Below are 27,830 nucleotides of genomic sequence, written 5' to 3' on the forward strand. Positions count from 1 at the left end.
ACCCCCCACACACTACCTGCCCCCCATTACCCCCCAAACTCCCCCCACACACTACCTGCCCCTCATTACCCCCTCCAACTCCCCCCACACACTACCTGCCTCCCATTACCCCCACAAACACTACCTGCACACACACACACACACGCACACACACACACACACACACACACACGGACATACGCACGCACGCACACGCTCCCCCCTCGCGCTGCGGTGGGCAGGTCCCGTTTCCCAGCAATCTCAGTAGAGCTGCTTGCGCTGCTCGCGCACAGAGCTCGCGCTGCGCTGACCGAAGAGCACACAGGTTACTACACTGGACAAGTTTTATATTTAAACCCGCAGGAAAGTTTCTCTGACCGCCGGACCGGACTGACCAGAGAGAGAGAGAGAGAGCGAGAGAGAGAGAGAGAGAGAGAGAGAGAGAGAGAGAGAGAGCTGCTGGACACGCGGACACTGAAAGGTGAGAGTTTATCATTCACTAACAGAGCAGCGAGTCTGAACCGAACTCACTAACGGCAGTTTAAACGAGATTAATCCGCGCGTGTCGCGCTTTGCACGCGCATTTCTGCTCTTATTCTCAGACTGGGATTATTTTCTCGCGCGCGTGTTGAAAATCCGCCGTGTTTAGAAATGAAACATCACTTTTTTGGGCATCTGAATGCGCGCGCGGTCTTATAATCACAGCAGAACGTGAATGAGAAAAAAAAACAACATAAATATTCATCTCGCTTTACTTGAATCTGTCATTCCGGTTGTGCGCGAGACCTGCTCGATTAACCCACGTGTATGTCGCGAGTGGATTATTATTAAGTGGATTACTGATTATCCCGGTGATAAACAGTGTGTCGTGGCTGCTGATTGGTGTTCAGCGTGAAATCAGCACGTGCTAATCGTGATTAATGAGCCTCTGATTTGATTGACGTTTGGCAGTCAGTGATTGACTCGAGGCTGGATGCTTTAGTGACTGTTTCACAGAAATCCTGTGATAAAGTGTGAGCTGCTGCTCCAGCTGAGTGGGTGTCTTTTTGTTACAGAGGTGAAACGATACAGATGTTTTCAGATTTTGGATTCTGAGCTCAGATTTTGATCAGATTTTTTATATTTTGTGTGTTATTTATGATGTGAGAGAGCTTTAGTAGGCTGGTCTGGATAAGACAAAGTCCAATTTTATGTCAATAAAAAACAAACATTGTTGCTGCTGGATCAAAACCCTCACATCTTCACAGAAGAAGGAAAAACATTCTGAACTGCTTGTGTAAATTAATGTAAAGATATTTTATTTCAAGTGATTCTGGAGCTTTTCTATTCATCCATTCATCACACAAGGTGAAAGGCAGCCGATAAAGATGCCAAAAAAGAAAAACAAACACAGACATACAAGGTTTTGCTCCAACATTGAATTGAATTGAACTGAAGTGAAACTGAATTGAAAGAACAACAAAAATCCCTGTGCAGTGCAGCTGAGCTATAAACAGCACAGAAACAGGTAGGGTGTCTAGTTTGCTTCCCTCAGAAGTAAATAAGAGATGCTCAGAGCTGTAATGGTGCATTGTGGAGGATGGACATTCGGGGTAATTATACCATCAAATCCAACTGTATTGTTCAAACACCAACATTCAAAAATGATCAGCATCAACTCACTCCAGCCATCCTGGAAAGCAAGAACATGATCATAGTCTTCATTTTCAAATTTTGTTCAAAATATTATGAGAGCCCAGGCTGAAGCAAACCCAGGTGAATCGATTCATGAATCAGTCGTGAATCGAGTCATGGGGGAGGGATGTCAAAGAAAGAAGACTAATGCCACACAACCACTATATACACATATATAGTCACTATCAAAACAAAACCTTGTTTCTCCAAAATGAAAACTTTACACTTTATAGGAGGAAAAACATTCAAACTTTTAATGCTTTTACTGGAAGGTAGTACAAAACAGATTTTTAGTCCATGTGATTTTGTTGCCCCGTGAGCCAGAAGTATAAAGCGGTTTAAGAAAATGTGTGTGTGTGTAATTTTGTTGCATTTTGCATTTCCATTGGTCCATTCATCAAAGAACGTTCACACAACGTAAAGTCTGGCTTACATTTTAAATTATTATATAATTATGTGTAAATGTTTGTACTGTGTTGCATAACTTTAAAACACCAGCCTTTTTTTGCGTTATGTTAAAACAGACAAAACAAATATGGTTAAAAATTATGTGTGAAAAAAAAATAGTTGTTTTTCAGTTTTTGGCATAATTTTTACCCATAGTCCTATGTTGTATGTAATTTTTATGATGAATGGACTAAAAGAAACATCCCAAAATTACTTGGAAAGAACCCAGGTTCCATTGACTTACATTAAAGGTAGAGTATGTTTTTTCCTTCTCCTGTAAAGTTAGCATTTTGGAGATACGAGGGTTTGTTCCGACAGCGGCAACACACACACACACACACAAACACACACACACACACATATATATATATATATAGTATATATATATATATATATATATATATATATATATATATATATATATATAGTGGTTGTGTGGCATTAGTCTTCTCTCTTTGACAAAAAATGCCTTTTTCTCTTAAAAAACTGCAGCTTTTATTAGGAGAAGTAAAGAAAGTCAATGCTGAGGTTAAGGTTAGGGTTGAGTTAGAGGTAACACAGCAGCATTTATCTACAGTCATATAGAAAGACCCCACAAAGGCAGGAATACAAGCTGTGAGTGTGGGTTTGTGGTCAGACGGATTTAAAGACGTTTTAATGGAGATGCTGAAAAACTGCTAGCGCTGTTATGCCTTTAATTTGAGCACGCCTGCATGTTTAATTAGTGACTTGGTAACAGACCTGACTGGACTTCAATGTTCATTGACCTTAGATGTTCAAAGCTGTTCGTAAACAGTTTGAAGGGTGCTGATAATCTTCATACTGTCAGAATGTATAACCGGACAAACACCAGTGGGCAGAGAAAGGTGACTTGTAAGGTATTATCACATCCTGACCTGGAACAGAAAGCCTTTAGTCATTGTTTCCCAGCTCTACTTTATGCAGTACAGAGAGTCTTGAGCTTTAACCCATAGAAGCGCAGAGTTATTACTTTTGTTGTGTTTCTTACTATTCAAATGTAATTACTTAATTACATAATTACATATTTAAGGCTGCACTATGTAAGAAGTAGCATTTCTGAGTCACCTTGTAAGCCCTGAAACAGTAATTTAAAGGGCAGAGGCGTCATGTCAAGAGTTTTTCAGACCATGTCATATGTCTTTACACATTAACGTCACACACACAGGGTCAAAGAGAAGGTCTGGCTTGGTGTTCAGGTCTCAAATGATCTAAAAATCAACATTGTACTCATTAAGATGTGATGACAATAGATAATTCACTCACATCCTCTGGAGACACATCCTTCACCAAGGTTTGACTAAATTCTCTTCAAATTTTCTTTCAACATGCTCACAATCACCAGATTCATCTGTTTGTAGAAGGGGTACAAACCCACTTTACAAAATGTTCATGCAATGGTGCAATGCAATTACACATTTCCACCAGAGAGGTCCCCAAATCCCCAAAACTTACATAGTATTGCATTATTTACATAGTAGGTTATGCAATGAATAAAATTCAGTTTACGTTCTGTATTGACAGTTTTGAGTATTTATACAGATACTATAATGATTTTTCCATTTTATTTCATGACTAAAAGGATGCTTTTTTTTTTGCTTTCCGCAAAGCAAGACTGTACACACAACAATAACCTCATGTACTTACAAATACAAATTTGGTGTGGATCGAAAGTTTGGAATATTCAACAGAATCGTGAGAAAAGTGAGAAATAACACAATTATGTTGTCACCAGCAATAACTGCAACTTTCAAGAGTTCCACTGATTCGTTACACGCTACCAGACTGACCTCTCAAGATGTGAGTTTGCAAAATGTTAATTAGTGCATAAATTAATGTATATATATGGTTGTATGTGAATGTTTGAACACCCCTGGTCAAATTACGTTTTGTTGATTTTCTAAGAGAAAATAAGTGAACATACATGCTATAGAGGACAAACTTAAATATGGCATTTTTTTCTGCAAATTCTAGTGCACAATAGTGTATCTAGTGTATTTGCTGAATTTAACATATTGGAGAAAAATAAAATATGCAGAAAATTACTTTTGCACAGGCCATTTAAAAAGTTAGTAAATAAGCAGTAATTGTGCACTAAAATGTGCATTAAATGTGTTCCCTGCAGAGGATGTATTCACTTTTTTTCACTTAGAGAATCAACAAGATGTCATTTGACTAGGGGTGCCAAAACTTTTGCATATGACTGATCATGGTTTAGGCAAAGTGACGCATGCTGCAGCTGAAGGGATTATGAATTTCATGTCATACAGTTATTAGCCTACATGTAAACAATATGCTGTATGGCTTGGATTACATGTTACTGTCATAGCAAAACTTTGTATCTTCACATGTAGAAAAAACCTTTCTTTATGTCTTATTGTAGGTCATTTGGGACCATTTCTGTTGGTCCATTCATGGTGAAATGGTCATATTTTTAAGGGCAGCTGACAGAATTAGTGAATTTTGAGTATTTTAAAATCCAGGTGTTATATTCTCCGCCCTGCATCACCACAGGTTTAACCAAATGTACATAGTTGTGGGCTTGTACTACACAGGGTCGGCAGCCCAAACCACTCACGGCCAGTCTAAACACTCCGATCTAGACCAAACTTACACATTTCACCTGTCCTCGAACCACTGAAGAGTCTCTGACGATGCGGGTATATTATCCTCCTTCCCTCAAATAGGATAAACATTAGTCTGTGCTTTATCTTCTTATCTTTTATCTGAAGCACTGCGAAGGCTAGCATCTGCATCAGGCTGACACTGAACTGCCGGCTGTGAAACATGTAGGCCATTCAAATGACAGAATCGCCTCTAACCACCATTAGAGTGATTATGTGCCGAGGCACAGAGAAGTGGATGCTGCCCATTTTTCGTGTTTCACAGTTATTCATGCTCAAATTCATCAGTGTAGGCCAATAACTCAAAGAGGAGACACGGGGGATGTTTTTGGCAAAGCGATAAAACCCTCCGCAGCCTCGCCGAACAGTCCTGCCACACGTCTCGTCCAAATGATGACCTCAAACGTGCCACTGAGTTCAGCCTGCCCGTTTATGAGGCACGTAAAGCTCTTCAAACGAGGATTAGCAGACTCGAACGCTTTTTTTTCTGTGTAGTAAAAGGAGGAGACACCCAGAGGCTCAAATGGAGCTCCGCCAGGCCGCGTCCTCCATCTGAGGTGTTGACAGCGAGCCTGACATCATCGAGATAGCTAGATGAGCTACAACACACGCTCTGTCTCTCCTGTTTAATGGGATAGTCCAGCCAGAAATACAGCTGTGGCTAGCATGAAAGCTAAGAGGGACTGAAGAGCAGCGATTTCTTTTTGCTATTTTGTCATTTGCTGACAGCCACAGTGGTATTTTTGGTCAAACACTATAAATATTTATAGCTATATGAATATTATGCTACCTGGTTCAGCCACCAGTCATTCATTGCTAGCATTGTTAGCAGAATGTGTTAGCATTTTTGTTGGATTTGTCTTTTTACAGACCTTGAGAAATAAGTATGCTGCTATATGCTGCTAGCTGACTCTTTTTGCTGTTATTCATTAATAGCCACATTCACATTTTTGGTTAAAAACCCCTCTTAAGACGTTTGGCAGCTGCATAAATGCTAGCTAGTCTTACTAGCAGTCATTTGCTACCCAGTTAGCAAAATTTGTCACATCCTTGGTTTGTTCTGGCCCAATAAACGGCTGGGTCCTTGGCCCAGATCTGGCCCACACACTGTAATGTGTGTAAAACTAAAGTATGTGGCCCAAATCTGGCGCCTGTCTGGCCCAGCTACTTTGTCGGTCCACAACATTGACACCAGAATTGTCCCACAAATGTAGACACGAGGAACAATGGTATAAAGCTGTTCAGGAACTGGCCCTATTCTGCCTAACATCTACCTGGTAGTCAGCCAACAATCACACAGGATTGCCAAAATCAGCCCAAAACTGTCTGCTATCTGGGCAGTTGCCTTGATTACTTTTTGGCAGATCTGTTTCTTTCAAAAACATAAGAGTGACTGCTAGCATGGATTGAATTGTGGCAAATCTGTCTCATTTCTGTCTCATTCTCCTAACTTTCTCACTTGTCTGACTCTAACTGACTGTTTTAGCAATTAGCATTTTTATTACTTTATTACTAATGAATGCTGACTGGTCCTACCAGCAGCTATAAATGCTAGCTGGTTCACCAGTCATTCATTTTCAGCTATAGCATTTTTGTTGAGTGAATGAAATCTAGCATAGAATGAACTACAATTTACTCTTTTCCTCACTCCCAGATAGCAGACAGTTTTGGGCCAATTCACTGCTGTGTTGGGTTTTTTGTAATTTGTTAATAACCACATTGGCAAATTTTTTTTTAAGAAGTCTAAACTCTGGCAACAGCTGTATGAACGCTAGCTGTACCTAGCAGCAGACATATGTTGTCACATTTTGTCACATTTCCTACAAAAATGTACAAAAGTACAGACAAAATTCAGGCTTCAAGTTAAAAATGACAGCTACTGTTTTTAGCTAAGCAGCGCACTTTTGTTCATTTTTATGGATAACATTATGTCATACAGTGTTGTCAGAGGCCCAAATGGAGCTCTGCCAGGCCGCATCCTCCATGTGAAGTGTTGACAGCAACTCTGACATCATCAAAAAGGCCAGATGAGCTACGACACAAGCCCTGTCTCTCCTGTTAAAGGGATAGTTTAGCTAGAAATACAGTTGTTTCTAGTAGTAGGTGAACGCTAACAAGGAATGAAGTGCAGCAGTTTCCTTTTGTCCTTTATTAACGTATAGCCACAACAGAATTTTTGGTCGGCTGCTATAAATACGAACCACTATACTGTAAGAATGAGTGCTAACTGGTCCTGCCAGCAGCTATAAATGCTAGCTGGTTCAGCAGTCATTCATTATTAGCTGTGTTAGCGTTTTTGTTGAGTGAATGAAAGCTAGCATGGAATGAACTACAATTCTGGCTTTCCTATGTGAGTGTTGGTTGAGTACAGGCCAGAATAGGGCCATATCCTGGACTGCTTCTTATCGTTGTGCCACGTGTCTATATGTGTGGGACAATTCTGTGAATATTGTTGGCCAACAATGTAGTTGGGCCAGACTGGGGCCAGATTTGGGCCATATCCTTTAGTTCTACTCACTTTACAGTGTGTGGGCCAGATCTGGGCCGAGGACCCAGCCGTATACTGGGCCAGAACAAACCAAGGATGTGGCCCACAAGTGAGCCAGACAAACTTTGCTAACTGGGATGTTTTGTTGGGTTGTAATTTGTTAATAACCACATTGGCAATACTTTTCTTAAGAAGTCTGATCACCGGCAGCAGCTGTATAGACGCTAGCTGTTCCTGGCAGCGGTCATTTGTTGTCTTATTTTCTATAAAAATGTAGAAAAGTACAGAAAATATTTCAGTGGTATGGACAAAATAGCCATAATAGAATTTTTGGTCAAATGCTATAAATATGTACTGCTATACTGTAAAAATGAATGCTAACTGGTCCTGCCAGTGGCTATAAATGCTACTTCGTTCTCCAGTCATTCATTATTAGCTGTGTTAGCATTTTTGTTGAGTGAAATGAAAAATGTATCTAATTTTTCCTCAATGTTTCACTGCTAACTGCTTTGTTGGGCTGTAATTAGCACATTGGTAACACTTACATCTGATTACTGGCAGCAGCTGTATAAATGCTGTTCTTGCTTTGTTGTTAGCCATGCTAGTTGCATTGTCTATTAAACGATGGCCTCTGCTTCTGCTCTGAGTTGTGAAGTATACTTTTCATCTATCTTTATGGATACCAGTATATAACGCAGTGCCAGAAACTACATAAGCAAGTCTATTAGAGATTACTGAACCACTTAGCACAGTTTGGGAGAAGTGTGCAATGATTGAGGCATACAGTTAGCATGACGCTAATGGACAGGGTATAAGCTTCCATTGCTAATGTAGCTAGCCTTGTAGCTGCAGTGCAAAACCAATGAAGTGAACTTCAGTCGTGACAGACTGTCGCTGTAAAGGGGGTGCATGACTGGATATTTTGAGCATGGAGAAGAAGAGCTGCAACAAAGCCTACATACTGTATTTTTGGGCTGTGATAGCCCGGCCACAAGTGAGAGACAACACTGTTGCCCATGCTACAGCGGTTCGCCACTGACCCCTGCTAGCCCTGCTGTAATGCTGGAGTGCAGTCTTGTCCTGGGAAAGCTCTCATGAGCAGTATTTTACTTTCCCCGTTGGACCTGCCCATTGATCCTATCCTCAACTCTCCTCCAAGATCACTCAGACATATAATGGCACATTGTAGCTTTGACCGCATAAGTCTGGCCTACCAGGATATTGTGATCCCACAAGCATTTTTTGTGGCTTAAGCACAAAAAGCACCAGCTGTTTTTGTTTTCCTTCCATTTTTTTTTCTCGTGAACTTCACAAAGCAACGTGTTGCTCCTCATTCCACCCTCTATTTTCTCTACAAGCCCCTTCTTGTAAACAGTAATTTCCCCCCAAAAGGCTGCTCCGACGTCTCTAGGATTGACATGGGTAACCCAGGGGCCACTCATAAAGCCCCCCACCTACAGCAGGAGGCTCACGTTTCTAATTAGAGGGTAAGGGTCCGGGCCTTTCCAAGTTACGTCAGCTTCCTCCGACTCTATAGGTAAAAGTTAAAGGTGTCTGTGTGTGTTTTCACACAAGACAGCTGTTTCCATGTAGTTGTAAAGTAGAATGATGTTTAACATGTTAATTAATGGTAAAAAAGGCAGGGTTCTAGCATTTTGTTGCTTTATTTTTTTTTTTTAATGAAAATACCAGCTGGCCTTTGCATTATGTGAACATTTCATGACAAACAGACCAATAGAGATGCTCAAAACTGATAAATTCTTATTAGGTTAATGTATATTAAAGGGCCCATATAGTGTGAAATAAAATAAATAAATAAATAAAAGAGTTTAAGATGGTATGTAAGTACTGTTAAAGTTTCAAAATTTCAAAATATTTCATTTACTTCCCCCATGCAATCCATATATATGGCAACCAAGCTGAAAAAACAGCCTCTTTTAAATTCATTGTTTTTGTGATGTCATAAAAATCTGTTCATTTTCATATTCAGTCTACAACAGTTTAGCCCCACCTGCTCACACTGAAGTTATAAGGAGTGTTTCAGCCTGACTGCTTTCTGAACAAGGCACAATACAGAACAGCCAGTCACACCAGAGCTCATTTACATATATCAGTCTCAGGCACAATAACAAAAACATTCTATCTAATTCTAAGGAATAAAGAGAGGTTGGAAAATAGTCATTACTTCATTATTTAGGCTTGTTATTTGTTTATTCTATAATGCTGAAATAGTTCTTTATTTAGAAAAATTACTATCATCATTTGACATTTATTGAATCACAACACAGTCATCTGTTCTCTTCCCAAACCATAAAAGCATCTATAACTTATAAAGCTCATAACTTATTAATTCTCTATATTATAAATAGTCAATCACCAAAACCTACAAAAAAGCTCATTCCATCTCTGCCCAAGTCCCAAGTGGCCTGCTGACAGCTGCGAGGGCGGCTCACTCATACTCTCACATTCGCCTAATTGTCGGCAGCCGCGCTGGTTAATGCCGCGCTTCTGCCAGCTCCGATCAGAGTCAGGGGGGATATGGGGGTCCCACGTGACAAGGCCGATAACGCTTTGTCCCGCTCAGATGCCACACTGCTCTGACAGCGCTAGAATCCCATGATCTTTCCCTCGTCTGCTCTGACAGGGGGAAGGAAGACGGGTGTTATTTCAGTGGCACTTTGGGGCTGTTTGTGACTAGCGCCTAATGAGAAAAGACAGTCGGCAGGTTCATCAGAGGTTCTTCAGGGAAAAAAAGGGATTCAGGAGCCCAATAGAGGACGAAAGTTATAAACATATATATATATATATATATATATATATATATATATATATATATATATATATATATATATATATAACAACAGGTATTTTCAAATAATGTCAATTCTTTATTTATTAATTTTCTCAATTCAAACTTGACATTGTACATATAGGATTTATATTTACACTGAAACAAGGGCTTCTTGGATCAGTGCTGAAGAAAAACCATTCACATACAGTCATATGCAAACATTTGAACATCCTCAGTGAAATTATATTTTGTTGATTTCCTGAAAGTTAATATATTCTTTACAGAGAACAAACTTAAATATGGCATTTTGCTGCAAATTTTGGTGCACAGTGTCTATTTATTTGCTGAATTTAACAAATTGGAAAAAATAAAACATAAAATGTGCCACAACTTTTGCACAGGCCACAATTTGTTTAATTTTTTCCTCCAATATGTTAAATTCAGCAAATAAACTGATTAAATGTGCATTAAATATGCAGAAGTGTGTTCTCTGTAGAGGATGTGTTCACTTATTTTCACTTAGAAGAGCAACAATTTGACCTGGGTGTCCAAACTTTTGCATGCGACTGTACATCCATGTATTCAGCCTACAGCAGTTTTAGCTCCGCCCAGTCACAGTGAAGTTATGTGGCGTGTTTCATTCTGGGCTGCTTTTTGAATGAGGTACCAGCCTTTATTGTCTATATGTAAGCCCAAATCCAATTAGCTTAGCATGTTGCTCAATAGCAAGTTCATTCACTGTAGTATAGCCTCCAAAAATACTGAAATAATAACTGATAAATCATCAGTCACAACAATATCCCAAAGAGGAGACCCAAAATCCTAGCATGACTAACACAGAATAAAGCCAGCAGCTGTAAAAATCACCATTATGGTAGCGCCTTCAGGCTAATTGGTGGTTGCTAGCTTCCATTCATTATCGGCCACATGGTGTGAGGTGTTCCTTTGAGGTCTGAGGTGGCCATGTGCAGGCCAGGTGATAGCTGAGAGATCAACAGCCCATTGCTAAGCTAACATGCAAAGCTAAAGCACCCACAGCTCTGCTGCACTGAAAGATCTGCAGCCAACAGTCCAAACATAATGGAGGCAGACAGACTGTACGGCTACACTGCATCTGCCCAAAAGAGAAAAATCACTAAGTAGGCCACAGGCATTGCAGTGAAAATGAACACGATGAAACATGCTCCAGTTTCCACTGCATAGGCTGCAGCAGATCAGATGACTAATGTGGCTAATAGCTCTTGTACTGTTTTGACAGGACTGCAAACACGCTGGGCCGGCAAACGTGGCTTTGTAGCAAGAAGAGATGTAGCAGAGGTTAGCGCAGTTTGGTAAGGTGCTCAGTACATTTAGGCTGTGAACAGCTTCCATACAGTAGATGGATCATCAGTGACTTTGTGCAAGTTGTGGTGGGTGTTCACTGTTATACCTGGGAAAAGGATGATCAGGAGAAAATTCTCAGATTCTTGGCATTTGGGAATAGACAGCTGGTATGAGTGGATCAGACACAGCAGTGCTGCTGGAGTTTGTAAACACTGTGTCCACTCACTGTCCACTCTATTAGACACTCCTACCTTGTCAGTCCACCTTGTAGATGTAAAGTCAGAGACGATAGCTCATCTGCTGCTGCACAGTTTGTGTTGGTCATCCTCTAGTCCTTCATCAGTGGTCACAGGACGCTGCCCACAGGACGCTGTTGGCTGGATGTTTTTGGTTGGTGGACTATTCTCAGTCCAGCAGTGACACTGAGGTGTTTAAAACTCCAGCAGCACTGCTGTGTCTGATCCACTCGTACCAGTGCAACACACACTAACACACCACCACCACGTCAGTGTTACTGCAGTGCTGAGAATGATCCACCACCCAAATAGTACCTGCTCTGTGAGGGTCCATGGGGGTCCTGATCACTGAAAAACACGGTAAAAGGGGGCTAACAAAGTGTGCAGAGAAACAGATGGACTACAGTCTGTAACTGTAGAACTACAAAGTGCACCTATATAGTAAGTGGAGCTGATAAAATGGACAGTGAGCGTAGAAAGGGTCATAATGTTATGCCTGATCGGTGTATATTGTCATATTGCCCAGCCCTAATGTAAAGAAACAGAGGTGTAAGTTTAAACAAGTGAAGGCTAATATTCTGCATCTTGTTTTTCCATGCTAAATAACTTTTGGATGTTGTTATAAAGCATTTGTTAAAGCGGAATTGAAACTTTTTGGATGGCTGATTATTTTATTATAGCATTTTGTATTTATTCTACATTTTATCCTCCAGTGACGGCTATTGTTGTTACTGCTGGTGCTTTTGGTGGTGACTGGCCAGTTTGAATAAGTTTCTGACTCAAAATCTGATGATGTGGTAAAATTCTATATTTGTTTTCAGACCAAAATTTCAGGCCTGTTTAAGACTCTAATTTCCATCATTTGGTATTGAAAATTCTCCAGAAATTCTGAAATCAAACAGGCCTAATGACAAGTTTAGCCGGAGCTGCCATTCTGAGCACCGACCCACACCACTTAGCAGCCGCATTTGTTTGCACCCTGCGGTGTTGTTAATGCAGTCCTTAGGTTGCCATAACCTTAACACATGGTTACCACATTACGCTAACAGTTAGTGAATGCTGAGAAAACATGCTGAGGCCCTGAGTCTCTTCTGAGAAGCGTATGTAATGTGTTGTCAGTGGGAAAAACAAGTGTTTGGCCTGGGAGTGTGAGGAGAACACACCTTTCTCATGGAGATATGCTACGTGCAGCTGTTTGTTTTTGTATAGATCCATCATAAGGCAAGGAAAATACCAAACACTGTGAATAACGTCATATTTCTAATCATGACAACCTAATGACTTGACACTGGAATTTATTTTGGTTGAAATACAGAGCGCATGTAGCTACACTGGATTATAATTTGCAGGTTGAATGTAGGTCAGATCACCTTTCCCTGTGAATACTCGCCACGTCACACCAATATATAAAACCAGCACCACATGCAACACACGTCACACTTGCACTGCAGGCCCTGTAAACAGGCCATGTTCCTGGAGCGAACTTTTTCAAAACGCTGCAGAAACACCCTCATGTTCACAAGGGGAGAATTCTGCGGAGTAAACATCTGGCTTTCCTCCAGAAACTGGCTGCACTCTGCAGTAGACCGCACGGAAAGCAAAGCCTCGCTGCTCAGAGAGAGCTGCATTATTTAAAAGCCTCGAAAGCTGGAGGAACATCTAGATTAATGAGTTTACATAGGCAGATTCTGTGGTAGAGGAGAACTTTATTGGCTTAAAGCGAGATTGTTTCCATGTATGATGACGCATGCAGCGTTCACCTGGCTGGAGTTCGTCAGAAGGCCATTTGAACAGCTCTCCACCTAAAACACTGAGACACACGACATTTAATGCACCCTCCCAGACAAGCAACACCAACCTCCATCACTAATAGTGAGTGTGGTTTATTTAATTCACACTGTTCCTCGCTGTTACTGTTTGGCAGTTTACTTTATGTAACTCTTCTGTAATATGTTTCCTGAACAATTCGCTTATCAGTTAAATGAAGATCCAAAATTCTCAACGTTTCTGCTTCAGTCCATCTCTGCTCCCACAATCCCCTCAGCAGGAGTCCAGTATAACACTGATGCTAAGCTTATTATGTTCACTACTGAGGAGATAATTAGTTTGATCACCCCTCAAAACAGCTCAATAAGGCAGAGATAATTAACTGGCTCATTACTCATTGACTGGCTCATTGATTTATCAGTCTACTCAGGCTTTAGTGTGCACATCACTGTTTATAAAGTAGTCGTTAGAAGGCCTCTTTAGAGTTTGTCTAATGTGCTTGTTTACTACATGCCGTGCAGTGATTTTAAACTTGTTAAAAAGCAAGCATTGATGGTCTTTCTTTAAAAACGATTATGTTTTTTTAGTGGGTATGTATTCTAAAAGTATTCTTCTAAAAAAGTAACTGTATTCTGAATGCTGCCATTACAATATGTAACTTGGACTGAATACAGAAACTTAATTTCTGCATTTTGAATATGTATTCCCACTACTTGTATTCTGTTACATCCCAACCCTGTAGATAACTGTGTGTCATACAGTATCAGAAACCACATACACAAGTCTATTAGAGATACTAAACAACTTTACACAGTTTGAGGCAAGTGTGTAATTGGCTCTAATAAGATTTCATTACTTTTTAGCTACATTAGCCTCATAGATCCTGTGCCAAACTAAAGAAGCAATCTTCAGACAACTAACATTTATGATTGAGTACATTTGGGGTAAAAGAAAAATTGTTTAAAGTAGATTTTTGGCTAACTTCAGTCCAAAACTGTCAAGTGCTATAATCCCCCAGACCTGAAGCCCTGAGCTTTTCTATCTACAGAAAGCATAGTGAACACAACATACACTTGAAAGTGTCTAAGTAATTTCACTCATCTTTTATAAGGCAGTGCAGGACGTAACATTCCAGCAGGGAGACTAAATCACATGTGTATCAGTGCTGGGATTAGTCATGTGAAGAAAGTACAAGGTGAAAAAATAGCTAAAGATTTACAAGAGCACCTCTGAGATTTATTCGCTGTTTTAAACTAGCAAAATTACAGAAGCTTCTTCAGGCGAGTGCTGTCTAAAAACTCCAAACTCAGCATGTTTTATGGTGTGGTTAATGGAAGAGGGAGAGTGTGGACAGCAGTTTGGAGAAGAGCTCCTTAGCGCAGCTGGATTTAGCATTTTGTCATTGTCGCATGAAGACCTCATCTCTCAGAAGAGAATAATGGTCTTAACACACATTTACAGGCCCATGTCTTGTATTTTATGTTTTTCCTCTGAGATCCAATCATTTTATGTGCAAAAACAGTCATTTAATTCATTTTTACATGCCCATTTTCCATGTCTTTATCCCTTAAACAATTTTCATTACAAAGATTTATCTATGTAAATGAGCTTTGTTTTCACTGGCTGCTCTGTATTGTGCCTTGTTCAGAAAGCAGTCAAAGCTGAAACACTCCTTATAACTTCAGCATGAGTGGGCGGAGCTAAACTGGTTGGTTTCTTACTCTGATTTCTTTCGGATTTCTTAGGTCTGCACAGACTGCTATGATGTAAATTAGCGAGCACTAAATTCAACGGAATTAAGGATTTAAATTTTCATCATCTAGGTGATGTATGTTCATATTTTCACGTAAAGTGGCGAAATGTTTAAAAAAAAGCTGCGGCATGAAGTTTGAGTTTTATATTACGTCTGTGTCACGTCTTCTTCTGTGAGTCTATTGGCTGGTTGCAAAGCAAAAATCTGATTACTGACTGACTCATGTAGACCTGGAGTTTCCCCATTATCTGATTACTCAAGTGCATGTGAACACATTGATTACTGACAAAATCTGATTTTCTGCAGTTATCGGATTATTAAGTGCAGGTAAATGCGCTCAATGTGAAGGCCAGCTGACGTTGTGAAATTGTATAAAAGAGCATATGAAGAAACGTCCACTATATATTATATAAAGTGCAGCATGTACTTTAGACACGTTCCCTATGAGTTAAAAAGTGCAGATCCGCCTCAGATGGGTAATTAGTAATGAGCTGAAGTGATAAGCCTGCGTACTGAGTTCTGCGCTAAGCTATCGTGTAACTTCGTAGATAAAATTAAGAGTATCTGGCTGTTGTATCACGGCCTTCTTATCTCCTTTGCTTCTTGGGCGTAAGTCAATAAATAGTTTGATAAGATTATAAGCACTAGTCATGTGATTTTTTTCATTCACAAAGTGTGATATTTAGCTTTTATCAGGCGCAAGAAAACTGCGATGACTAATAGGCGGCCTTTTGTTTGGGGTCAGCTGAGCTAGGGCACTTCACACTTGGGACAATGCTGAATAAAAAGCTGCTCAGTGCCCGGTCCTGCACCCCGGAATGCCCTTTTTAAACACTTTCTCCTCCCCAGTGTGTGCTTTGGCTACCCTTCCATAGTTCTGTTTAACATTTGTCATCTCTGAATAACAAAAGGAGGATGCGCCCAGTCAGTTAAGTGTCCATCTTGTGAACTGGACTGTGTTGGATCAGGGGCAGGGGGGTTGAAGGGGATTTAAAGAGGTGACCTACCCGTGCCCCATATGACAGTGCATCCCTCCATATATATCAGTTGACTAATGGCACCCTCCACCTCACAATGGTGTGGAGGTTTACACCGCTTTTGGCTTTGTCTCAGGAGGAATGTTTGGGCTGACGTTTATTGTCATGTTTTTTCTTTACCCTGCCTTTTTACTCAGTCCTAATGAGGCACAGCACCCTGGTCTCCCTCTTATCTTGAGTGCCAGAGGGGTCTATTGTCTCCACCTATCAATAATGCAAGGCACTGTCTGGCTTGTGAAAGCCTTGCCCTGGATCCTATTCCTGTGTAGCATGGCTCGCTAACACATTAGCAAAACAAACAGACGAATGTAGGCTATTTATAAGTGGAACTGAACGTGATGTTACTGGTAAGAATGAAAACTAGCATAACACAGTTAGCGATTTGCTACTCTGATCATGCTAACCAGTCATCCCATGACTCATTAGCCATGTTAGCATGTTTTTTCCTGTCAGAAAACAGTCTGTTTCTGTTCTTCCTAGCTTAGCAAGGTATATTCAGGGAATGTCTGAGTATAACAGAGGTTAAATGTTCCTGAGAGAACAGACCCAGATAGCAAGCATATATCGGTCCACTGGCTTGATAAGGTGGGCACCTCGCTAACTGTACGCCACTGCTGGTCCACCCTCGGACCACCCAGATTACTGCCCTGCATACAAGCTCTAACAAGTTTTTTTTTATCTCCCCAAACAGATTTTAAATGCACACAGTCTTCTATTTTAGAGAATAAACTTAGACAAATATTACAAACAACTGAGAGAAAAAATAATGACTAGGTCTGATATAAAATGATTTTATAGAAAATGTTGTTGCTGATATTGTGCTAGATTGAAATTACTTACTAAACTACTAATTTACAAAGTATAACTGAAGAAAGGAAGGAAGGAAAAAAGCAAATTCGTCTGTGAGTGGAAAATGAGCGATGATAAGTGGAATTTTGTCTAATACTCTGCTTAACCACCGGTGGACTGCCCAGAAAACGCTGAGCAAAACTCCATTGGACTGCCTGCTTTGCCATCAGTGGGCCTACAGTGGTCCACTATCCTCTTGCTATCAAGGGAAAAAGGAAAAGTGAAGAGCCATGTTAGCATCTATCCTTCCCCGTTTTACCCTTCTGTTAGCATGACAGTGACAACAAGAGTCTTCAAAGTTTAGCAAAAAGCATTTGCCTGCATTTTTCTTGTCATATGCGCTCACAACACTGCTTAAATTGCATTGTAGCAGTAAGTTAGTCTAGCTTTTTAGTCAGCAGCCATGATGCTAGGCAGGTTGGTGGTCAGGAATGTGTTATAGACACTTTTAGGCTACTTACTTCTCTTTTGGACTCACCCGTATGCCCCACAGATTGGTTCTAAAACTCTGATACAGCATGAAGCTCAACATCTGGTTTCTCTTAAAGCGTGTGGAGCACCGGGTCCAGACTTCCCCGCAGGCGTCCGGGCTTTTACTCTGTCTCCAAGTAGAGGGTCACTAACAAGGGCATGAAAGCCAAGGGAGATGAGAAGGGACTGGAACAGCAGGGGTTAATTACAAGCCCTAGAGAGATTAGCATGGCCTAGCATGGAAAAGGAGAGGGCCTGCTACTTCCCAGACAGCCTGACCTTAGATGGCAGAGGATCACAGCGAAAGGTGAAGGACTTTAATTTGTCTCATTAGAGTTAAAGTTATACTTTACCCTCAATCCTTCAAGCGCTAATTATGATTGAAGGCTAGCAGGAGAGCTAGTGTGGTGCAGTTTTGGATCACGCTTGGTGGCTAGCTTCTAGCCTTCATTCATGTTGGCCACTAAGCCGTTTTAAGTGAAGTATTGCTTCAGTAAAGGTAAAAATAGTTCTTTTTAGGGTTATTTTTATCCTGCTTGAGACTGAAGACACGATACTTTGAGTGACTGCATGTAAGAATGTTTGAACACCAGGGCACAGTGGCTCTTTCTTCTGACCTCACCCATTTCTGCTGCTCTGTTCAACGTAATGTCACATCTTTAAGCAATCAGCCTGTAATTCTTACAGAATCACGGGCGTGTTTTAATTTGGGCCAGTGCTAAGCTATTAATAGCTCTGTTTCCTGCCTACATGTTGTCTTAGCATCTGAATAGCTGCCACGCTACTTTAGAGAAATCAATGATATTGAGGCAGCGCATTTACACGTCAATAACTGCCTCAGGAGCCAACAGAGTGCACGAACTAATCACACTGAGGTGTTCAGACATGTTAGACAATTACACCTTGTTCACCAGAAACCACAGTTAAACAGCAGTAATCGACATCAAACAATGACTGTATATGTTAGTGAAAGTTTTTATCACTAACCACAGGGTTCCTCCATTAGCTTGAACAGCTAAATATGTGGCAGGACAAGGAAACCAATGTAAATAAATGTAAAGTAATTACATAGTTACTTCGTGAGTGAAGTGAATTGTGTTTACGTTCTATTTAAATTGTATAAAGTTCAAATCTACACTTCTTTAATTTGTTCTGATAACTTTTTCTGTTTGTTGAGATGTAAAAAAATGACAAAAACAAGGCAAGAATGTCAGGTACGCACCTCATGGACCCGGCTTGTAACTCATTCACTCACTCACTCATGTTTAGCAGGTTAAAGATTCTTCAAAGAGGGACGCTGTTACCACTCAAATAGCTTTTGGAGCTTCGTAACAGTAGTGTTTGTGTCCTTGTTCTTAACATAAAAACATGGAATATCATGTTTCTTGTCAACTGTTGACCATTGTAAAGTATACACAGCATAACAGTTCTGTATCTACAGGTTTGAGTCTGTACTTTAGAACGTTTTGCATTTGTTTCAACATGAAAAGTCACAGAAACATGGCCAAACATTATGGTCATGACTTTTATTTATGCAAAACAAGACACAACAATAACTTTACATCAAATTTAAATCATAAAAAAATAGTTTTCAACCTACAAAGACAGATGTAACTAACTGAACGTTCAGAATTTGCACTTTCCACATACTTATTTCAGTGAGCTATTAGTGAGTAATAACTGAACACAATGTAGACATGTTCCAAGGCGGATAAGCCTTGCGGGACCTAGAAGTAGCCAAAAACAAGGCTAATGAAGACCTTACTGGAAGTGCAGTGTACACTACTAAGCTACCTCTATTACCCTCTTTCTCCCCTCATTCCCTCTAACTCCCTTAATCCTCAGCCCATTTCTCCACACCTGTTCAGAATTCTTTCCCGTAACTTTCCCAAACAATGGCTGCGTTTCCCAACCCCTCTGACATCTGGAAAATGTTGCAATCCGCCGTTTGGCCTGATTTACGGCAGAGGGCTGCAGAGGGGCTTCGGGGATGGTGTTCAAATTCAAAGGTAAACAGGCTTTTTAAACCAAGGGGGTAAGTGTCCTGCCTTTCATATCAGGCTGCAGTTTCTCCTTCTCATATTGTGGCAACTCTTTGGTTGTAAGGTGACTTCAAGTGGCATTTTAAAGTGATAGTTTAGCAAAAAATCTTTAGATGTGTTCACTCTTTGCTTTTTTACCTCCGGCATGGACAAAACCAAATTTGGCCGCCGCTGCTGTTCTTATCTATGTGACGTAGACAAGTTTGAACATTTACATATTTTGTTGATTTTCTACATGACAAAAAGTTAACACACTTTCTACAGGGGACAAACTTTAATATGTAATTTTTCTACAAATCTTAGGGTGCAATTTCTCTTTATTTGCTGAGTTTAACATATCAGAAAAAAAATAAAACATAAAATAAAAAACATGCCTTAACTTTGCACAGACCACATCTCCATCTTCATTTCCCCAAATATGTCAAATTAAGCAATTAATGTGCAGAAGTGTGTTTACAGAAGATCAAAAGAACATTGGATCATTTGACTGGGGGTGCCCAAACGTTTGCATACAACTGTCCATTTTCATACCAAAGCAGAAACCACATAAGCAAGTCTGTTTGAGATTAGTTGAAGTCATTTAGCCATACAGTTCATGCATACAGCATAATGCTAATTGGTGAACATAAATTTTTATGACTTGTTAGCTACATTAGCCTTGTGGCTCCAGTTCAAACTAAAGAGTCTTCAGACATTGACCATGTCTTGGCCGATCACGTACGCTAAAGGAGGAGACTGAATTTTTCGCTGACCTATCGCTTTAAACTTTGCCAGCAAGTGTCTCGTCCTTGGCGCGAAGCCGGGAAGTGGTGACATTTCCGCAGTCGTTACTGCTTACTAGGTCACTCGGTTCTTTTCCGGCCCTACAGGCTCAGTATTGTCTTTTTTCGCGCAGGGCAGGATGCACTAAAATAGCACTTTGATGTGTCATGTTTTGAATTATGCTGCAGTTTGATGTTGGCACCTCCTCACACAGGCCTCCAGTCTGGAGTAATTCCACTGAAGAATGCCTTAAAGTTTAGAAAAGTCTTTGAGCTTCTGGCTCTCCACGTGCTCCTCAGCTTATGGTTCATCTCATATGAGTCAGACTGAGCTCATACTTTGGCCTGACATGATCCAAATATGACAGACTGTCAACAGCATTGAGAGTGTATATAATGTCATATAACCTCTGTGCCTTTATTATAGATGCAGTTATGGTTGGCAGCTTTTGAGGCAGTAGAGGAAAGATATACATATTTTTTGTGGTTTGGTTTTCTGGTAATTAAATCTCTTTTTATATCTTTTGTTTTCTTCATAAAAATGTTTTCATTTGTGTGTTATAACCTGTTATATTCATGCCAAAGATTTGTATTCATTTGGCATCTTTTTGTTATTTTAACCATCAGGTCAGTCTGTATTGTTGTCCCATAGTGACTCATATTAGGCTATTCAGTGGCACAACTGTCGAGAGATTGTGAGTCTGATTCCTGGCAATGCCACAGTCAAAAATAGATACTAATTACTGGTGCATTACCTGTGATATTTTTCTCAAAGCAGACAAAACTGCAAGTTGTTCCATTTAAAACAAAAATTAATCCGCTTTGAGAGCCACAAGATATTACGTCCATTTATTTAAGTTACGTTTTACTATCTTGGCTATAAATATGTATCAGTATGTGCTAATGTACTAGTTAATCTAGGCTAAAAAAAATATAACTTCTAACTTTGCTTTGCTTTAAGCTTTAGCTCAGCTATAGCTGCTTTTCTCACGAATGCGTCTGAGGCGTCGGAATGTAACTGCTGCACCATTTAAGGTGGAAGGGGCAATTTCGAACGAAAAGCTGGCAAATAAAAACTGACTTCAGCTTCGCAACTTTTTAGTGTTCTTCAGTTTCTGGATGCAGATTAAATGTATCAGTAACCCAGCTGGAGTGATTATAAATGTAAATAGGTCCATCGTCTCCAAATCATCAATGTTTGTCTTAAATCTCTCTTTGCCTTTCCATTAGGTACTAGCTAGGCGACTGCAATGTGTTGCTATGGTGACCGGTAGTCTGTCTACCAATCTTCAGGGTTAAAGGGTGAATTAGCAGTTCTACATTAACTCCAGAGTTTAAGACCATTTATTGTTAAACTGTGTTGAACGATCAGCAGAGCTTTATTTTACTGTAAAGGAGGATTATTTTATTTTTACCTACAAATCTAATTCTGCTGTGGAGCTGCAACAGGGCAGTAAAAGAGCCGCATGTTGCCGACCCCTGGTATAGGCCAATATTATCGGCTGACCATTATATCGGTCAGGCCCTAAACAGCACCATAGTCCGGGTTTAAGCAATTTTTCTGAATGAGAAAGAAAAAGCACCAGCAACTAAAGCTGCCAAAGCAACTGAACTACTATGTTCGACAGTGCTTGCTGGTTCATGTGGGCCATTTGGTGCTTTCTCTCCGTGCTTCATAGTGGTAAGTGACTGATGGCAGCATTCAGCCACAAAACTGAGGTGCCATGGCGACAGTGTTTTTGGTGTAAATGGATGGTTATCAGAATAAGAGCTCATGCATTGACTATTGCTGACGTAAAGTGGGAAACATCAGAAGAATTCTCTGGACTCTTAATGTTTTGCTTTATAATACTTGGTGCACCTGGATTTCAATAAGGAACGTTAAGCATTTTATGGCTCCCGAAAAATCTACATCCGGTATTGCTGCTGGCAGTGGAAACTTTTTGGAATATCTGGTTTGCCTTCTACCCTCATAATGTATTTGCATCATAACGTTCAATTTACATTTGTATGGACAGGTTCTGACAGTTTCTACTTCTATTGAGGTCAAACTTTTCATGAAATTAAAATCATAATAAAGTATCTCCTGTTCTACTTACAAACACATTCATTGAAAGTTGCAAATTGGCACTTTCCACAGAAATTACCCCTTTTTAGGTAAATGATAAGTAATTTATCCAAAACTATGATATGCTTTTGTTATTACCTGCAACCTTTATGGATTTAAAGCTCTGTGGTCACCGCAAGTGACCGAAAGAAAACGTTCCAGGGCGTATATGCCATAGGGGACCTGGGAGGGTTAAATAAGTTGAATGATGAATGGAAATAATACACAAAACATTCTGAATGTGTGTGCGTGAGGTCGAGGTTTGGTACGTGTCTGATTCAGTGAGGTCAGATCAGTCCACGTCCTGTAATAGCTTCACTCTCAGGCGCAGTCCTGAGGCATCAGGGATGTCCGTCCATGCCACATATGCTCCCTCGCTCAGGGACACGCAGTCCCCCTGGAGAAATGCTTCAGAAACCTAACCTGACTCTCTCCTTCTGTTTTCACAGAGTTCCAGCCCAGTGTGGAGAGGAAACGAGACAAAACCTCCATCAATCAAGGTGTCCTGGAGTCGGACAGGTCACTCCAAGCCGGGCTCCAAAGAACCAGATACAGCTATCAGAAAACAAACAGCCAGACACTTTGTGTTTCTAAGCCAGGATGACCTTCTCAGAGAGGAGGAAGTTCTTTCAGAGTTAGAAGAGATTGTGGAAGGGGGGAAGAAAGGCATATTCAGAGTTAACTGGAACTTTCTATTTCTGCTGCTCTGCGGCGTGGGGAACATCTCATTTGGGACGGCTTTTTGGAAGGAAGCAAAAGGATTTCCCCGTGCCCTGCCCATTTATTCCAGTGGCTGTATAAATACTGCATGGAGATATCAATTTATTCTCCTTCCAGAAGTGTCCAAATTGCAGAGTAAGACTGTACGACATGGATGCTGGTCATACTTACTCTCTCAGTTAGATGTAGGTCACGTATTTGTGTCAAACCAAAGCTGGTCTTTGCTAAAAACTGACAGATAGGGTAACCTAGTAGTCCTATATACCTTAATTCATAGTAGTAACTGGATTATAAGCCTTAAGCTCAGCATTAAATTCCTGCTTAGGACGTCCTGTTTAGCTGTGGAACAAGACTGACTCCCATTTGGATGCCTTTTCCCACTGGGACTGTCCACGATGAAGCCACTAACGCCCATTGGGTCGCCCTCGCCCCTGCGGCTCCTCAACAAGGGTCCGGACTACCTACGGCGACAGATGGACAGCGGGAGTCGGGGTGGTCACTCCATCAGCGCTGTGGAGCGTCTGGAGGCTGACAAGGCCAAATACGTGAAGAGCCAGCAGGTGATCAACACCAAGCAGGAGCCCGCACTGGTGCCCTGTGGAACACCACCACCGCCGCCCCGCCGTAACTTCACCACACCGGTGACCTCCACTCCCGTCCTGCCACGGCGGCCTCTGGTCAGCGCAATGCCTGCTCTACCCAGGTTTGAGTCTTTACTTTTACCTTTTTCCTGTTAGAAATGACAAAAGCTGGGTGAAATTGGATGTTTTTTCCCTTTTACAAAACCATAAGACGGTAAAAATGTCAATTTTCAGGGCAAAAAATTCAAAACATAATAAAATATCCTTGATCTCCACAAATATGGAATGAGTTGAACGTTTAGAGTCTGCACATTCCACACAATTTCTGTGCTTGTTTTTATGAATAAGAAAGAATTAATATAAAATTGTAACATACTTTTGATATTGGTTTTTGCAGTATGTGCCTCTTCTAAGTTCTGAGTTAGCACATACATATCGTAAGCAAAACGATTTATTCGATTTTGTCTAGACTAAATAAGTGATCAGTGAGGTCAGTTCAGTCCATGCATGCTGCATTAGCTTCTCTCTGGACTCCAACTCTCAGTCCATTACTGCACACAGAAAGCTACAGGGACATCCATTCATGCCACATATGCTTCCTCCCGCAAGGCCATGCAGTCTCCCCAGAGGATTTGCCCCAAGTACATGCACATGGGCCTTTTGGTGCCCATGACATATGGTAGTCATATTGACAGTATCTAATCACAAAATGTTTAATTACTTCTTTTAAAGTACATTTAAGCTTAACTACAAATTAGTTTATAATAAAAATAAATCATGTACAAGATACTTCTGCTAGGACAAAGTAACATAACCCTATATTGAAGCTAGCATAGTTAGAAACCAGTTACTAAGTTAGCCTAGGTAGCTACATTCGTCTTAATCTACAGTTAACCCCTTAAATGGCCAGGGCCCACCAGCAGGCCCAAAGTTTTATTACCTAAGAATAGCTTAGCCATTTGCATTGTCCCTGTAGTTACTTAATAAGAAGCCTTATTATGTTAGAAGCCTTGGATTTTAAGTTGTTAATAGTGCCGAGTAAAAGCAACATACCAGGGGACGAGCGACGATGGAACGTTTTTCTCTGTGTGATATACAAATGATCAAAGATGTACAGTTATAAATTCTTTTGACTGATAACCAGCTGTCAGTAGTTGGTGGTTAATTGTTAACCGGCAAGCCTAAAATCCAGGAAACAACCCATCAAAATATCTGTTGTAAAAAGAGCCAAGTTTGAAGCCATTGCAAATACCCGATATGTACACATGACAAATTATTTCTGTATTAATACACCAAGATACTCAAAAATGTATGAATGGACATTGGAATGTAGTACTGATAGGTACTAGGGGCCAGGCATAAGCATGTATACGAAGTAAACGGCCTGAAATATACCCTATGCAAGAACCCGCTTTCGCTTAAACTAAGGGGCTATAATATGTTCATGATTATATGACCAAAAGCTAAAAAGTTATGAGAGTAAAATGAAATAACTGGAATATATCGCTGCTGTCGGAAGAAAACCTTGTACTCGTTTTTCAGTTTTTGACATAATTTGAAAATGCCTGTTGTCCTTTATATTGTGTAAATTTCGTGATGAAATACACAGAAAAAAGCCTGGTTCCATTGAGGAGGTTTTTTTTTCCTTTTTCTGTAAAGTTATCATTTTGGAGATACAAGGTTTTCTTCTGACAACAGCGGTATAATAGTATAATTACCGCTCATTGCTAGCCCACGTTAAAATAAACATAAATACCGTGACTGGGGCTGGCTTTGGCTCAGTGTATCTCAGTCACTGTCCACCACGACCTTTTCCATAATTTTGCGCACACCTCTGTGCATCTTGGAGAACATGGACGAAATAGAATAGTCTTATTGTTTTAAATATGGTACGTCATTGTAGTTGTGCTATCTTGACCTCTTTCCTCCGTTTTCAGGGTTCCAGCACCCTCAGTCCGCGATGACAACGAGGACGACTCTAGGAAGGAGAACCTGCGAGACCTGGAGACGCAGAATGGCAACAACTCCATCCGGCTCCCTCCTCTGGCCCCCAGGAGCCCCATCAGGACACCTCTTGTGGCTCCTCACAGTGCACCCGTGCTGCGGAGGAGCACAGGAAAGCGCATGCTACGGCCGGACTCTCTCGTCATCTACAGACAGAAGAAAGAGTGTAAGAGTCCCAGCAATGGTGGAACTGGTGGAAGCGTGACCTCAGAGGTGAAGGGATACAGCTTTGTCCGGCGCCTTTTCCAGGGGTCGATGCGTGAAAAGAGCACAAAAATGACAATCAGCGAGGAAAAGGGTTCATCTCGGGATGGTGACTCGCGCATGTCATGGTCCAATGATCGGGATTTTTCTGACGGTGGGACAGAGACCAGGAGGTCTAGCAGGACAGCAGAATCCAACAATGGCAACAGTGGATTCCTGGAGCCCTTAAATCCAACAATAAATGCCCTACGTGATGTCCCAGACAATGGAAATGGGAATAGTAGAGACCCTTGGCTTCGGGCAAGCCTACGGCGCTCCGAATCGGATCTTCACCTTCGTGTCTCAGTGGCTCTGTCTGAGCAGGAACGCTTCTTTGATTTCTGTGGCCTGGACCGGGACATGGTGGACCATCTAGGGCCTGAGAACTTCCTATCAGGAGGCAGTTCAGCTGACACGCTCTCGCTGGCCCTCCGCAGCATAGGGGGCGGATCTGAGCCCAGCGAGTTCTCCCGCCACTCAGGGGACGGGCTGGTCCAGGAGGAGGTCACCGAGCAGGCGCCCTCGGGTGTGTCCATCATCGAGAGGAACGCCCGAGTGATCAAGTGGCTCTACGGCTGCAAGAACGCAGCGCGGGAAGCACCTAAAGGTCCGAAAGAGTCGACCGTGTAGCCACAAACAAGACGGACCTCTGACTCCTGTTCAAGGACTAAACGCATGACGCAGGGTTGTCATACTTCTGAGAAGCTAATATGCTGTATTTATTTTATTTTGGGAATTTCTGTTTGTGAGAGATTTGTTCAGCAATTACGGGTCCTTAATGTAGTAGTTTGGTCAACAATTAAATTACACGTTTTCCTTCCTTAAAAGGGGCATTCTGGCCTAAAAAGTTGGTTATTTGTTGTCCAGGGCAGCATTCAGTAGTGCTGTATTGTAGCCCTGATAGTCATCAGTGTCACAGCATTTATCATTTTTAGGTTTTCGTTCGTCTCTCACTACAATAAACTGCATACCTTACACAAATACATCATACAACCATTGGGTATCCCTGTGGCGTCAACTAATTCAAAGTGCTAGCCTAGCCACTGATCTGCAGGCTAATACATACAGCCATGCTAGTATTAGTCTAACTCAGTCATTGAACAAAATCGTAAAGGAAGTTGCGTCGGACGGTATCCACCCCAAAAAGTTCTTGCCACCTTCAAGATACATCATCAGATGGGTTTTTTTCTAGTATTTAAACTGGAAAAAGCTCACTTTAGAGACTACTGTGGCACCACTGTAGGAGGACAGTAGACATGTTTACAACAGATGTGATATGGACCATATTTGTTCTTTTGGCCGGAGTGTCCCTTTAACTCTTTTTAACTTAACCAAGACATGTTTGGTGTCTGAAGTTGTTCGATAGTTTTGCACTGGAGCTGAGGCTAATGTAGCTAACATGTAGTAGAAACTCACTACTTAGCATCTGGCAAACTGCTTGCTTCATCACTTAAACGCTTAACTTAAACCGCATTGAGTTGTTAAGTAGTTATAAAAAGCTTATCTTATCTGGTTTCTGACACTGCATGACACATAAAATGGACAAAAGGATTTCAAATAGTTTTCTCTGTTCCTTTGTCCAGTACTTCCTAGCTACGTTAGCCTCGTAGCCCCAGGGCAGAACAAAAGAAGCAAACTTCAGTCACCAAATATGTCTTGGCTGCTCAACTACATTCTGGCTAAGAGGGAAAACTGTGTAAATGTAATATTTTGCAGAACAGTTCTTTAAGGATGATAAATGACAGATATTTTTTCATATTTGTGCAGTGAGCTGTTTTCCCTGTCAAGATAAGGCTGTCATTTAGCATTTCCCCGTCTGTAACCTGGTCATCTCTTTAAATAAGAAATGCACGAATATATTCTAATTTTTTGTTGTTGTCGGAAAACAACAATGCTGTTTGCTCATGTACATCTC

The 27,830-nt window shown here is 41.0% G+C and overlaps 1 protein-coding gene across 1 annotated transcript; it reads left to right on the forward strand.

The window, feature by feature from the left end:
• Positions 1-269: 269 nt before the first annotated feature.
• si:ch211-107n13.1 (uncharacterized protein LOC798535 homolog) lies at positions 270-27,753 on the forward strand. The gene is made up of 3 exons (XM_036558885.1): positions 270-460; positions 22,817-23,790; positions 25,606-27,753. Exons 2-3 carry the CDS (start codon positions 23,483-23,485, stop codon positions 26,543-26,545), a joined length of 1,248 nt encoding a protein of 415 aa, XP_036414778.1. The 5' UTR covers positions 270-460; positions 22,817-23,482; the 3' UTR covers positions 26,546-27,753.
• Positions 27,754-27,830: the final 77 nt, after the last annotated feature.

The sequence above is a fragment of the Colossoma macropomum genome, unplaced genomic scaffold (genome assembly GCF_904425465.1).
Source record: "Colossoma macropomum unplaced genomic scaffold, Colossoma_macropomum, whole genome shotgun sequence".
Classification (NCBI taxonomy): Eukaryota; Metazoa; Chordata; class Actinopteri; order Characiformes; family Serrasalmidae; genus Colossoma; species Colossoma macropomum.

Bases quoted from the DNA above. Each gene is read 5' to 3' on its own strand.
- si:ch211-107n13.1 (XM_036558885.1), top strand. From the start codon at position 23,483: ATGAAGCCACTAACGCCCATTGGGTCGCCCTCGCCCCTGCGGCTCCTC. The intron at 23,791-25,605 runs GTTTGAGTCTTT...CTCCGTTTTCAG, and splicing joins GCAATGCCTGCTCTACCCAG to GGTTCCAGCACCCTCAGTCC.